Below are 14,576 nucleotides of genomic sequence, written 5' to 3'. Positions count from 1 at the left end.
AATGTAGCATACATGTAACATGATCACATGAATTCAGCTAATATTTTCATAAAATAATGAACGTATAGCCTTATACCAAGTAGCATAGCCCATCAATTAATCATAAAGATAGAACCATATCTTCTTGTAGTGATCATGAATACCACGCATGCTTATGCATTAATAATCTTATCAAATTACGTAACTTAGTTTTTGCCATTCCAAAGCAATATGTCAAAACATGAATGGCTATGTTACACCAAATGCTTATGCAGCTTCTAAAACTGGGCAGCAATGTGCTATGTAGACAAAAGAAACTTTTCTCATAGATATATGCCATATGAACTGATGTAGAACTATATACAGGATATCAGACCATTATCAAACGGGTTGAAAGGAAGTAGCAACACTAAGGTCGACATGGTCTACTGGGTAATGTTGTCGTAATGAAGATTGCCGACACCTTCTCCTGTCAGACCCCAAGACTAATGAATCCACAACCAGATTGAAAACCAAAAAGTCACAATTCTGACTAATAGTAGATGTGTGGTCGTTGATTTACCTTAATAATGGCGAGGCAAGCAGATGGGATCTGGCGCTTGACCTGCATCATCTTCCTATGGAGTAAGTACTCTGGAGCGCCATGAAGCTGGAGGTGTCCACGCCCATCCCTGATCCTGTCGATACAGCCTACATAAATAAAGAGAATAAATAGCAATATGGATCAAACCTATCGGATTGGGAAGACAGATCGAGGTGAGGAATCGCAAAAGGGGAATCGAATGGCCGCTGCATCTTGAGGCCATCATGCCAAATCCATCTCCAATAAAGCAATTGGACAAATCCTGAAACAATAACATCAACTAAGATGGCTGAGTAACATTGGTTGATGAGGAGGGGCAGGGTGAAAGATCATATGGAAGCCGTGGCCCGTGGGCACGCACCATATATAGAGGGGGCAACAAGTAACGTACCTTAACTCCTAGTAACAGTAACGGAAGGGAGACGGACGATCTTCATCACCATTACTTCGCCGCTTTTCATCTTGCGAATTTTATTTCGAGCGAGGTATCGCGATTTTGTTGCTTTGCACTGCAGCGAAGGAGGAGCAGCGGAAGAGACGGCGGCCTGACGGAAGGAGAAAGCCGCAGAAAACTAAGTTGGGCCAGAAAATCATCCGAGAGCGTAGCTACAGGCCAAAAAATAAGTTTTCAGTGTGGTGGCCCATCACAAATCAGCAGCTTCGTCATTAAATCGGCCCGTTTAACCGGAAGTTGTCCAACTCGATCCCCGGAGAAGCAGGCCAATAATGACGAGCCGGACGGGAAGTGCGGGACGGAACGGTAAAACAGTTCGGGACCAAGTGACGATCTGAGACGTCCAGTAGCAAGATCCGACGGTTGAAAATGTCAAATGGCTGTGGTTGCTCCTAGCTAGGCTAGTTATACTGTTAACTAATTTCTCTATCATGCAATGTATCATGGAGTACTATCATACTCTTATTATGTTTATTAGTTTGTAGAACTATTTATTATAAAATTGTGTATAAGGTCTACTACCCCTGTTCCGGTTTGTAGGTCCAACACGTATCCCTAGATCGTAAATTTAACCAACGTAATATATAGTATATATTACAAAACATATAACATTGAAACGTTTAGATGTTCTACTTTATCATGATATTTATATGCGTTATATTTTTTATGTTGGTAAATTTGGCGATCTAGGTATATGTGCAGGCCTTCTGAACCTGGACATAGTGAGTATTTGGCATCATCTTTCCTCGTAATGTGCGTTATCATACGTATCCACATACATTACTCTAAATCATCTCTCAACCTCTTAATTAGCTGCCACATCAGCATTTTGTGGAGCTAGAATGCATAATACTTTCTTCGTTCTGAAATACTCTATATTGTAGACCTAATATTTGGGGAATGGTGTTTTGGCACCTGGGAGATGCTCCCGATTTTTAAATTTTGTTTTAAATACACTTTCAAAATATTGAAAATTCGGACAAAAAATTTAATCCATGCATCTCGAAATTCCGCTCACAAAGTAGTTCCACAGAAAAGCGACATTTCTACTATCATGTGTAAAAAAAATGGATTTTGGCGTAAAAAAAGGTTTTATACGTGACGGAATTCTGTCTTTTTCGCAAGTTACAAAAAAATCGTTTTTTCGTAAAATTTGATGTGAGCACATATAATGTCGATATGTAAGCGTGAAGTTTTTTGTTCAAACTTTGAAAGTTTTTTCTGGTGAAGGAGCATATGCTCCCATGTGCTGAATTGAATTTTTATAAAATTTGTTTTAAATTAGTTTATATTTTAACTTTGTAATTAACAACGACACCGAAAACGGACCAGTCCTTTTTTTCTATTGGATGTCATTGGTTTTACTTTGGATTGGTTAAACTAGTATCTAAGATACTTTTTTTTAGATGATATCTTTTTTTTTGAACAAATATATATTGGGTCAGCAAGCTGCCTCATTAAAAATCTTCCAGTCCCCTTCGGTACTCTGGAAGGAAAAGTGTGCAACTGGGACCTGCTGCTCCACAATCATAGTATAGTTACATCATCCACTAATTGTGGATACAGAAACACAGGCGGGCTCTCAAGCCAGAAATTTACATTATCATTATCTACTATCCTAGCTACGAGATCCGCTGCTTTGTTGGCTTCCCTGGGGCAATGGCTGAAGGTCACAGAGTTAAACCCTGTCATCATCATACGACATTCATCTAAGAAGGCCCCTCCAACAATTTTGTTTTCCAAAGGATTATGGAAGGCATCAACCACTTCGAGAGAGTCAGATTCAATGTCAACATTATTGCAACCAATGCGTTCAGCCAACCGAAGTCCATCACGCACAGCCTGAGCTTCAGCAGTCGCAACATCAAGAATACTCTCTATCTCCACTCTACACGCCGCTAGAAACTGATCTTGGGAATCACGGATGATACATCCCGTCGCAGCCGTTCTAGCATCCAGCTCAATAGCCACATCAGTATTTAGTCAAATATCCCACACGGGGTTTATCTCAGAACTCCCCGCTGTATTTCTTGTCCGAGCCCTACTCCCATATTGATGTTGCCATTCCATGTGATAAGCCGATTTGACTGAAAAAATCCCACTCTTAGTACCACGCCAAGCAATAGAATCCTCAACCTCCCAGGGTGGTAGAGGTATGGCCTGTATCCGATTCACATCAATAGGATTATTTTAGATGATATCTAAGATACTACTGGTAGCCTAATACTTCCGCTGTGCCTATTCTTAATTCAAAACTCCAATGGTTACGTCAAAACGTGCCTGGCCGGATGGCCGGCAAGCAAGACGTCACCATTTAAAAGTACTGATTCCAGCCAATTAGCCATCGATATTCCCGTTTGCTAAGATCGGGATCGAACCGCACCACGAGCCGAGAGACACACGCAGAGAGGGATGGCCAGTGCCCAAGAAGCATCCAATGGTGACGGCCGGAGACGGCCACTCGGGCGCCGGGTGCTTGTGTTCCCGCTGCCGTTCCAGGGCCACATCAACCCGATGCTGCAGCTCGCCGACGTGCTGCACTCCCGGGACCTTGCCGTCACCGTCCTCCACACCCGATTCAACGCGCTGGACCCCGCCCTCCACCCTGAGTTCACGTTCGTCGCCGTGCCCGACGGCATCCCTGCGGACGTTGCCGCTTCGGGGAGCGTCATCTCTATCATCCTCGCCATGAACGCCGCCATGGAGGAGCCGGGGGCCGTCCGCGACGCCCTCGCATCGGTGCTCGGGGATAAGGGGAAGCCCACGGCCGCGTGCCTGTTCATCGACGCCAACCTCCTGGCCGTGCAGAAGGCCGCCACGGCACTCGGGCTCCCGACCATGGTGCTGCGCTCCGCCAGCGCCGCCTGCTTCAGCTGCTTCCTTGCCTATCCCATGCTCCACCAAAACGGTTATCTGCCTCCCAAAGGTCAGTAAGAAAAAACATTTCACTAAATAGAATGAGATCTGCACTAAATTCTGATCCGTGTTTGCATATCTTGCAATTTTGCTAATTACAGTCTCGTAGCTCATTATTTAGAAAGAAAGAAAGATACATTTCTAGCGGTTACATACAGCCGTTGAATCTTTGTGTTTCAGAATCGGAGCTCTACACGCCGGTGAAGGAGCTGCCACCGCTGCGTGTCAGGGACCTGTTCTTCTCGAGCAGCAGCAACCATGAAATGATGCGCAAAGTTCTGGCCAGAGCGACTGAAGCAGTGATGAACTCAAAAGCCCTCGTCATCAACACGTTCGACGCACTCGAAACCGCCGAGCTTGAGAGGATCCGAAGGGAGCTAGACGGCGCCGTCGTGCTCGCGGTCGGCCCACTACACAAGCTCTCCGCCCGGAGCACCGGGAGCAGCTTGCTGCGCGAGGACCGTAGCTGCATCGAATGGCTGGACACGCAACCCACAGGGTCCGTGCTGTACGTGAGCTTTGGGAGCTTGGCATCCATGGACGCTGCCGAGCTCTTGGAGGTCGCTTGGCATCCAAAGGGAGGAAGACACTTGCCCCGAGGGAGGTTCCGAGGGGGAACCAAGCTCGGGTCCAGGCAAAACAAAGAAGCTTGTGCCTAAGAAGAGGCGAATCGCTCGAAGACCTATCCCAGTTGGGCACCGGCCGGTAACCCGCCAAGCACGGGCGCTTAGCATGGTTCGCCAGTGAGGGCTCTCTTCTGGAATATCAGGGGGTTCGGCCGTAGGGGGAGGCGAACCCTGCTCAAAGACTACCTCAGACTTCACCACATTGATCTGGTTCTGCTTCAAGAAACTATTAAACAAGACTTCACGGATGCCGAGCTTGCCAGCCTTGAAGTTGGCGAGAAATTCTTCTGGTCCTGGCTCCCGGCGAATGGCCAATCGGGAGGCATGCTCTTGGGAGTCAGGGACAGTTTGTTTCAGGTGGGGAGAATGGACAGGGGTCAATTCTTCCTTAGCCTCTCTATCCTTCACCGCGCTACTAAGAAAAAGTTGGAGGTCATTGGTATTTACGGTCCTGCGGACCACGCTCGCTCCAGGGGGTTCCTGGACGAGATTACGGTCAAAATTGCCAACTGTGACCTTCCGATTCTCATGGGTGGAGACTTTAATCTGATCAGAACTGCTGAAGACAAGAACAACGACAATCTTAACTGGACGCTCATAGATCTCTTCAACCATAGTATTGCTGCTTGGGCCCTTAGGGAAATTCCGCGCACCGGGGCGCGCTTTACCTGGTCCAACCATCAGCTCAATCCTGTCCGCTCTGCCCTTGATCGAGTGTTTGTTTCTGCATCTTTTGAAGCCATTTTCCCACTTTGCTCTTTGTCTGCCGAGACCAGCCTGGGTTCGGATCACAGCCCGCTCGTTTTTTACACTGGGGAGGGCTTCCCGTTCGTTCCAATCGCTTCTTCTTCGAAACTAGCTGGTTCGAGCGCCCCGACTTTGTCCCGCTGGTCCAGCTAAACTGGGCCAGGCTGCTGTCCAAAGTGGGTGGCCGCGACATTATTGACTGGTGGTCCTTCATGTCGACGGGACTAAGACAGTATTTGAGGGGCTGGAACCAGAACCTGGGTAGGGACACCAGGGCCACAAAGAATGCTCTCTTGACTCAGATTGCCCAGCTCGATGTGATGGCTGACACTTCTGGTCTGGACGAAGACGCTTGGGCATCTAGATATCACCTGGAAGAGCAGCTGCTGCACATTTAGAGGATTGAAGAGGAGCACTGGAGACAGCGTGGCAGAGTCAGGTGGGCTCTGCAGGGTGACGCGAACACGGCCTATTTTCACGCCGTTGCCAATGGTAGAAGAAGGAAATGCAATATTTCAGCGTTAGTCACGGACAGCGGGACAATCTCGGACCCCAAGCTCATCCAAAAACATGTGTATGACTTCTACAGGAACCTGCTTGGTTCGTCAGCCCCATCGATGTGTGGGCTGGCGCCGGATACCTGGGATAGGTATTGTCGGGTCGCAGAGGAGGAGAATGTGAACCTGGCTCTCACATTCTCTGAGACTGAACTCGAAGCCATTGTGAAGGATATGAAGACTGACACTGCCCCGGGCCCAGACGGTTTCCCTGTTGCTTTCTTCAAGAAATTCTGGCCGCAGGTCAAACTTGGCATTTTGCATATTCTCAATGACTTTGTGCTGGGGCGCATCGACATCTCTAGACTCAACTTTGGAATCCTCTCGCTTATTCCGAAAGTTCCGGGCGCAGACCAAATCACACAGTACAGACTGATTGCCCTGATCAACGTAATCTTTAAGATTATCTCCAAAGCCTACGCTTCTAGATTGGATCCGATTGCTCATAGAATTCTTTCCCCCAATCAGACTGCCTTTGTCAAAGGTAGAAACATCCTCGATGGCCCGCTGGCGCTGTTGGAGATTATACACGATTTGAGGAAGTGAAAGCACAATGGGGTGCTTCTCAAACTTGACTTCGAAAAGGCCTACGACAGAGTGAATTGGGACTTCTTGGGCGAAGTCCTTCGGTGCAAAGGTTTCGACGAAGGCTACATCCACAGGATCACCCAACTGGTTGCTGGGGGACAAACCGCGATCTCAATCAATGGCGAAGTGGGGCCGTTTTTCAGAAATAAGAGAGGGGTTCGCCAGGGAGATCCCCTCTCACCGCTGCTTTTCAACTTCATTGGCGAGGCCCTGTCTGGAATTCTCTCTGCTGCTACCAAGGCCGGACACATCCACGGCCTCGTTCCGCACCTTTTGCCCGGGGGTATCTCCCACCTCCAGTACGCTGACGACACGCTCATTCTCATCCAGGGGTCGGATGAGGATATTGCCAATCTTAAATTCCTCCTGATGTGTTTCGAGGATATGTCCGGGCTCAAGATCAACTATCACAAAAGTGAGGTGTTTGTGCTAGGTCAGCGGTTCGGAGAGCGAAACTCTATTGCTAACAAACTAAACTGCAAGCTTGGCACCTTCCCCTTCATCTACCTGGGTCTCCCTATCTCCGACAGAAAGCTTACGCTGGAGCAGTGACTCTTCTTGGTACGGAAACTAGCCGTAAAAATCGAACCTTGGCTGGGAAGATTGATGTCGTCAGGGGGACGACTCATTCTTTCCAATGCGTGCCTTGATAATCTCCCAATGTTTGCGATGGGATTGTTCCTCCTCCATGATGGGATTCATGCGAAGTTTGATTCTCACCGCTCTAAGTTCTTTTGGGAAGGGGCTGGACCGAAGCGGAAATATCACCTGGTCAACTGGCCAACTGTCTGTAGACCCAAGGAAGTTGGAGGTCTAGGGTTACTAAATACCAAAAAGATGAATTTGGCGCTGATGCTGAAATGGATTTGGAGGTTATATCAAGAAGAGGACACGATCTGGGCTCGGATCATTCGTGCTAAGTACGCTGACGCCTCCGACATGTTTGCGGGATCAGGTCATGGAGGTTCCCCTTTCTGGAAAAGCCTTCACAAAATCAAACATCTTTTCAAGGTTGGCGCGAAACATAAGGTGCGGAGTGGCAATAGAACGAGCTTCTGGAAAGACTGGTGGTGTGGGAGGGGCCCCCTACTAGAGTCATTTCCTCTGCTATTTACCATCTGCGACAACCAGGACATTTCGGTCGCCGACGCGCTATATCAAAACTCCCTACAAGTCCGATTTCGTCGTTCTCTTGATCCGGAGGGTTTGCGACAGTGGGCTGATATGCAACGAATCATGGCTGAGGTCAATCTCACCAATGGACAAGACAAGATCTCTTGGCACCTGGAACAGTCCGGATCATACTCAGTCAAATCTATGTACTCTATGCTTTCGATGGGCACCACTATTGCACACTCCAAAGACTTGTGGGAAGCCACGGTGCCGTTAAAAATCAAAATCTTCTCCCGGCGGTTAGCGCTTGACAAGCTGCCCTCGGGGTTACAGATCCTTACTCGACACGGCCCGTCCAATGGCCATTGTGCTCTGTGCGGTGCGCCGGAGGATGCTAGCCACATTTTCTTTTCCTGCTCCTTGGCGACCTTCGCGTGGGCGGTCACGCGCCAGCTGCTCGGGTGCAACTGGCGCCCCGCCAATTTTGCCCAATTTCACGCCATCCTCTCTAGCTTCTCGGGCTATCCCAGAAAGCTGCTGTGGATCCTTTTCCTTGCCCAATCTTGGGCGCTGTGGAATGTTCGCAATAAACTTGCTATTGAAAAGAAAACTATTTCTAACCCAGCTGACATTATTTACAAAACCATCATTTTTTTGCAGCTGTGGAGCCTAAAATGCAAGCCAAGAGAAAAGGAGGGCATAAGCTGGATGGCACGCGAGCTAAGGGAGCTGTACGCGTCGCTCAAGCCAGCATCGACGTGAAGGAGTAGTCCGTGCCACGGTGCGGGTCCGAGGACGGTCTGGACTTCATGGAGGCCCTGTTCTGTTCTGTTAGCTTTTGGCACTTTGCCTTGTCATCCTTGAAACTCTTAGTTATGTGTGCCGATGTTTATGGTGGCCAAGCTGTAATGCCCTGCAGTTTGTATCTGAACTCTTCATACCGTGTTGGCTTTATTAATTTAAAGTCGGGCAAATCTTTGCCTATTATCTAAAAAAGGTCGCTTGGGGATTGGCGAACAGTCGCCAGCCATTTCTATGGGTTGTTCGACGGGACCTCGTGCGAGGATCACACGGATCAGATCTGCCGGAGGGGTTTGGTCTCGCCGTGGAGGGAAGGGGCAAGGTGATCCCGTGGGCCCCGCAGCAGGAGGTGCTGGCCCACCCTGCAGTGGGTGAGTTTTGGACGCACAATGGCTGGAACTCAACACTGGAAGGCATCAGCGAGGGTATCCCCATGATCTGCAGGCCTCAGTTCGCGGACCAAATGATGAACACGAGATATGTGGAGGCAGCATGGGGTGTAGGGTTTGAGCTGGAGGGTGAGTTGAAGAGAAACAAAATCGAGGAGGCAGTTCGGGAGCTTATGAAGGACGCCAAGGGAGTGGTTGCAAGGGAAAGAGCACAGGAGCTAAAGAAGAAGGTGGAGTCTTGTTTAGAGAGTGGCGGGTCTTCTCTGTTAGCCATTGATAAGTTGATTGGGCAAATATTGTCTCTGTAATTAATATTCGTGTTGTGTAGATTTTTGCAGCTAAATAATTGATGGTATTGATACTGGAGTACCAAAAAATCTTTCAAAAAAAAGTAAAATAACTTCATTCACAAAGCTTCTTTTCACTAACCAATTTTTTTTAATGATATTTTCTTGTCCTTTGTTGTTCTTTCATTTGGAAAACAAAACATGTGGACATGTTTCAAGTTGCTATTCAAATCCTTACCATGTTGTTAGCATCGGTGCAATTTATAGTTCGCTCGATCAATTGTGGATGTTTACTCGCATAAGTATATTGCCTAGGTTTAGACACACTTTAGTTGATCATCAGAAAAGGTTTTGATACAAAAATCTAGTCTATTACTATATTAAAAGCAAACTATGGTTGGGACTTGGAAGCAAACCAATTCAGCATTTAGAGGTTAAGAGCATCTCCAACAGACGCCTAAAAAACGTTCTGCGCTATAATAACCGTCGGTTTTGGACGCGGGAGGCAAAAAAAAAAGTGCTCCAATGTTGTATATAATAGAGCTGGCGCTAAAAAGCGCTATCGTGAGCTGTAAATGTGGCGCTCCTGATCCAGCGCGCACAAAAAACTCGGCCACGTGAAAGTCCCAACTACCGCTGAAACTTCCTCTCTGGCCATCCGTGGGGCATACCCCGGCGGTCAGTTGCATAGCGTGTCGTCTACCCTCCTTCGTGCGGGGGGGGGGGGGGAGAGAACATTTGAAAAAAAAACTGAACTAAATTTGGGTTCGATGCAATTGATATTCGAGTACCAAATATACGTAGTCGTCTGGCAAGAACAGCAACTTCATCCTGCTTTTAGTTAGAGCCCAAAACCAAATCGACAATAGAGAAATTTACGAAAATTATGGGCTACAGTTAGAAGTCGCGCATCTGATAGAGACGTTTGGTTTCACCAAACAATTGAAACTTAACTTTCATATTCCTAGACGATTTATAATTCATAGACAAAATTAAGTACGAAGTCAAGAAGTAACCTGCGGCTGCGGGAGTGACATCCATGGCGGCTGCTGGCATCCTCGGAAGCAGTGACTGCTCGGAAGTGAAGGCTCAGCATCTCCAGGCGGTCAGCTGAGTAGCCCGTCATCTGGCCTCCTTTGTGGGGGAGAAAACACTCTTGTTGTGAACATTTAAAAAAAAAACTGAACTGGGAACAGATTTGGGTTCGATGCAATTGAAAATGGCTGAGAAGCGCGTCTCAGAAAAAGACGGCGAGAGGGTCCCACAAATAAAAAATGACAAAACTAGAACATTGCAGAATTTGCCGTTCAAAAACGCTCCACACAAGAATTTTGCTGAAATGAACATGGATTATAATCACGGTCTAGATTTGCCAAAAGATTGGGAGCAAGCGCAATGGCAATAGGGGGATTGGCTAATAGTGGAACGAGACCAAATCATGTTGCGGCCTTGATAAATTGGCAATACGCTGGCATGCCCGGCTCCAAGCTTCTGTTTTGTCAAACCAAGCTCCTGTCAAGAGCAAATTTTAGTTTACTCCGCTCAGAATTCACCCAGTGAGCACGGCTATATGTTTGTTCAATGATTACTGATTAGCCTTTTCCGAAACATAATCCACACAAAACCTTGTTGAAACCAAATCTCGGCTTGAGTTCCAACGTAAGTGGGCTGCTAAAATCTATCAATCACTAGTTCACTACCAACTAGATATCCCAGCACAAATCTCAAATATGGATCTAACAGAGCCTACATGAGCACCTGAGATTTAATTCTCAGATAACTTGCTATTCCGATTTTTATTCACTTGTTTTACTGATAGATAAATTGAACGTTTTCCAGCAAAATCTCTGCAAAGCTACTCTGTCAAACATTCAGGAAGCCTCCATTGAGTGGTATAGATGTAAATACATATCATGGTGGAGCAAAGCAAGAAAGTTCTTTTTCCCAACCAAGCTTCGTAAGCTTCCTCGCTACATAAACCAGTCATTTAACTAACACAACATGGACTAAAGAGACAAGATACAAAACCCAAGTACGAAATCACCATCTCGTCCTCACTAAAACCGACCAGCCATGTTTGTGCCCTCCATATAGGCATATAGCTAATCCTCATCAAACTTGATCTTCTTAGCTGAAGGCTGAAAGCCAACCTGTACAAGGTAGAAAACATTATTAGCAACCAAGCACATATTTTGCCATGATCTCACATAGCATAGGATCAGAAAATAACATTGTTAAGCTAAACTGAGCCAGCTAAAAAGTAAAGAGCTAAAGTGCAGCATTATGAATTGTTTATCCTTTATAATCTATCTTCACGGTGCACACATGCAAAATAACTCCGCGAGAATAAACAAAGAGAACTGTGAATTATCTGACAACACAACAGAACACGGCAAAACGGGTTCTAGGATACTACAACTGTCTTTTGCTCCACAACATAAAAAGAAGTTGCAATTTGTCTAGGCCTAATAAATTATATGGCAATTTGTTGAAACACAATACAGCCAATATGATGGTACTTTTTGTAAAACGGATTTCTTCCTCATCTAATCACTCTGCTGTCACTGCCATGTGGGGGACAAATGTAAGGATCTTCAGCCTCTATCTCATCAGTCTCTTCTTTTCTTTCTGCTCAAATCCAAACAAGGATTTTGGCAACAAACAAAACTGGAGTTCCACGGAGAACATACGGAAAACTGTAGAAGCAAAGGCGAGTTTTCTCATTGAGCGCTATTTATCCCACATGGAGGAGTAGCTCATCACGGTAACCAGCGTGCAGGCGCATCCATGACTGTTATCAGTGAGTTCACTTAGTCGCTACAGTGGGATCAGGTATTTAAAAGAACTAGACTTGGGTGTGACAGTGTGCTGCTTGGTTGTCAAGCTTGGCAAGCCTGGTTGCTTGGAACAGAAGGACCTTGCAAAAGTATCATGATTTTCTCTACCAGTCTTGAGGAGCTCATCACACGGTTCTCATCAATTCATCATGCAAAATAGCCTCTGTATCGCACAGCATCTTGCGATGGATATGGACAGCAATGTGGTGACCAACCCACATGACGGAGCTCCACGCCACTACCAATGACAACAGCCCCCTTCAGCGCTGGCGAACTCAGGGCAGCTTAAGTCTAGGGGGACAGATCTTTGGATCAAGTAAGGATGTAAGAAGGCTGAGAAGACAGGGGAGCTCTAGAGAAGATGGATCCGAAGGAGAGGCAAGGAAGAGATATGTGGAGGCTGCAGTTCCCACAGCACTGGGTGAGGCGGGGAAAATGGGATTAAGTAAGATTGAAGGAAGCAAGAATTTCTAGGCTATTCTCTTTTTATATCTCACAAAACGTATGTCAATAAATAAGTGTATTCCAGAAAATTGACATGAGATTTTCCTAAAACAAACAGAGAAGTCCATGTCAAATAGAACTCTGTAGTGGAGAACTATTTCACATCTCATTAAGCAAAACAAAATCATAAAAAAAGTGAACTGCATCAAGTGTTACTTACCAGGGCTGGGCACTCGTAATCAATACCGGCAGCCTTGATTCTTTTGCGACGCTTCTCGTCCCGTTTTACAATTCCTTCAAGCATCCTCTTGTGCTCCTCTACTGTTTTATCCTGTTAACAGAACAGCCGATTAGTCCATAGCACACACTTCCCTCTTACAATTGTAGCTAGGAAATGGATTTACCTTGCTAAGCTTCTTGCGTTCAATTGCTACCCGGTCAATTGGTACAAATCCCTTCCGCACCCCTTTCCATCTTAAATCGATACAACATGTAGACATTGTAGATCATGAGAATCATGTACTAAATTTTATCGAAAGGCAATAAACAGCGACTACGCACAGCTATATTGGTACAAAGGTACAGGAAAAAAACTCTAGTACTTGAGACTTATTGCAAGCTCCTTGTGAGGTACAGAAAAAGAGCATGTATAAATCTCTATACACAAATGACATCTGATACAGGAGCCTTGCAAGTTCTTACGAGATCATGTTCACAGTATAGTTAAAGTTATTGATGCAGTGACATAAATACATTGCATAAAGAATATTCATATTATCATCACAACATCATCATTATAGATCCTTATCATCATGGTCAATTCTCACAAATCAATGATATACCACTTACTATATCTTTTCATGCATATTTCTGACAGGACTACATTTTGCATAATGCAATCAGAAATAAATGACACCAGTCTGCATTAGACTAATGTGCCTGCATCGTTAATTCATTTTGATTTGCATAAATGAACTAGCATAATAATACCAGGATGTGCTATGCAGTGGAAACAAGTAACCTGGGTAGTATTTAAAGGAGTGTCTGTTGATGGTGGGGAAATTGTATTAGTATAACCAGCAATTCACATCAGAGAAACATGAACTCTAGACCATATGCATGAGCAGATATCATATTGACCTCATTTAGTAGCAAGTAATGTGCAGTCCTAAAGAAAAAATATCAAAAAAAGCGATAACAAACATAAGCAGGTACTTCGACTGAATAGGCAGCATGGTTGCGGTTATTACAATTTGGCATGAACTTTCTCTGGTGGGACAAGAGCAATTTGCAGGGTGTGCTCATAAAGCAGGTAGTTATTCATCTCATCGGCTACAATCTTCGCCACCTGGTACACCACAAACATGCCCAAAACTGTGAGCACACGAGAAACACATAGTGTGCCCCGAATGTTATGCCAACGCAGGCGCTTACCTCAGGGTTCTCAAACTCGATGTATCCATAATGCTTAGACTTTCCAGTCTAAACACACAAACAAACAGCAGGTTAGAGGCTTAAATAAAATCCACACATAACACCAGACACCATGTATGCACTGAGGTATAAGATACCTTTCGGTTCCGGGAGATCCTGACCCTCTTAACAGCCCCAAACTGCTGAAAGAAACCTGCAAAAACAACCGCACCGAAAGGATTGTTAATAGGAGCAGACCCCTGGCGTCACCTATACTTCTCGAAGCTATACCGACAGAGACAGACCTTGCATCTGGTCCTCGTAGAAGCCGTGGGGGATGTGGCCGATATAGAGGACCGTGGCCGTGTTCTCCGGCTCCTCGGGCAGCTTCTCCTTGATCCTCTTCTCCTTCCCTTCCAGCGGCTGCAGCAATCACAGCAAAACATCAGCGGCAGAGAACCAAAAGGATTGGTTTTTCTCCTCGTTGGCTTCGATTTGGTTCGAAGGGAAAGCACGCACCAGGAAATCCTTCCCCTCGCCGGTCTTGGGACCAGCCGAGCGCCGCGATAGCACGCGCCTCTGGTTCCTCTTCTTGTCCCTCAACCCCATGTCTGTATCCCGGTCCTTGAAGAAAACCTACGAAGCACCGTTCTAAGAGAATGAAAATCACAGCTGAAGCAAGGAAATCTTCGACGGCGGAGGGGAACGGAGTGAATCGAAGGGAGAGTTTGCTGAGTCGTCGGGTTACCTGGCTACGTAGAGGTGGGAGGCGGCGGAGTTAGAGGAGAGGCGGCGGAAGAACAGCCGCCAAGGTGAGGAGGAGAGCCGGAGACGAGAAAGGG

At 46.3% G+C, this 14,576-nt stretch overlaps 2 protein-coding genes across 3 annotated transcripts in view; one reads left to right on the top strand and one right to left on the bottom strand.

The window, feature by feature from the left end:
- The window catches only part of LOC124683763 (MKI67 FHA domain-interacting nucleolar phosphoprotein), a 30,876-nt gene extending 16,300 nt beyond the window's left edge, over positions 1-14,576 (bottom strand). Inside the window, exons 1-9 of one of the 2 annotated variants that reach the window (XM_047218217.1) lie at positions 14,482-14,576; positions 14,254-14,368; positions 14,040-14,157; positions 13,893-13,948; positions 13,756-13,803; positions 13,572-13,669; positions 12,726-12,795; positions 12,542-12,652; positions 10,902-11,190 (exon numbers count right to left, since the gene is read on the bottom strand). In XM_047218217.1, coding sequence (XP_047074173.1) covers positions 11,143-11,190; positions 12,542-12,652; positions 12,726-12,795; positions 13,572-13,669; positions 13,756-13,803; positions 13,893-13,948; positions 14,040-14,157; positions 14,254-14,343 — 639 coding nt within the window. In that variant the 5' untranslated portion in view covers positions 14,344-14,368; positions 14,482-14,576 and the 3' untranslated portion in view covers positions 10,902-11,142. Of the gene's footprint in view, positions 1-10,901; positions 11,191-12,541; positions 12,653-12,725; positions 12,796-13,571; positions 13,670-13,755; positions 13,804-13,892; positions 13,949-14,039; positions 14,158-14,253; positions 14,369-14,481 lie in introns of those variants that run through there. The other variant, XM_047218224.1, reaches the window with a different exon arrangement.
- Positions 3,429-9,061, top strand: LOC124683753 (DIMBOA UDP-glucosyltransferase BX9-like). The gene is made up of 3 exons (XM_047218210.1): positions 3,429-3,942; positions 4,113-4,492; positions 8,561-9,061. The coding sequence occupies exons 1-3, from the start codon at positions 3,429-3,431 to the stop codon at positions 9,059-9,061; spliced, it is 1,395 nt and encodes a 464-aa protein (XP_047074166.1).

The sequence above is a fragment of the Lolium rigidum genome, chromosome 1 (assembly GCF_022539505.1).
Source record: "Lolium rigidum isolate FL_2022 chromosome 1, APGP_CSIRO_Lrig_0.1, whole genome shotgun sequence".
Lineage (NCBI taxonomy): Eukaryota > Viridiplantae > Streptophyta > Magnoliopsida > Poales > Poaceae > Lolium > Lolium rigidum.
Note: the sequence above shows the minus strand (reverse complement) of the source record. Positions and strands in the feature narration are given on the sequence as shown.

Bases quoted from the DNA above. Each gene is read 5' to 3' on its own strand.
- LOC124683753 (XM_047218210.1), top strand. From the start codon at position 3,429: ATGGCCAGTGCCCAAGAAGCATCCAATGGTGACGGCCGGAGACGGCCA. The intron at 3,943-4,112 runs GTCAGTAAGAAA...TTTGTGTTTCAG, and splicing joins CGGTTATCTGCCTCCCAAAG to AATCGGAGCTCTACACGCCG. The intron at 4,493-8,560 runs GTCGCTTGGCAT...TATCTAAAAAAG, and splicing joins ACGCTGCCGAGCTCTTGGAG to GTCGCTTGGGGATTGGCGAA.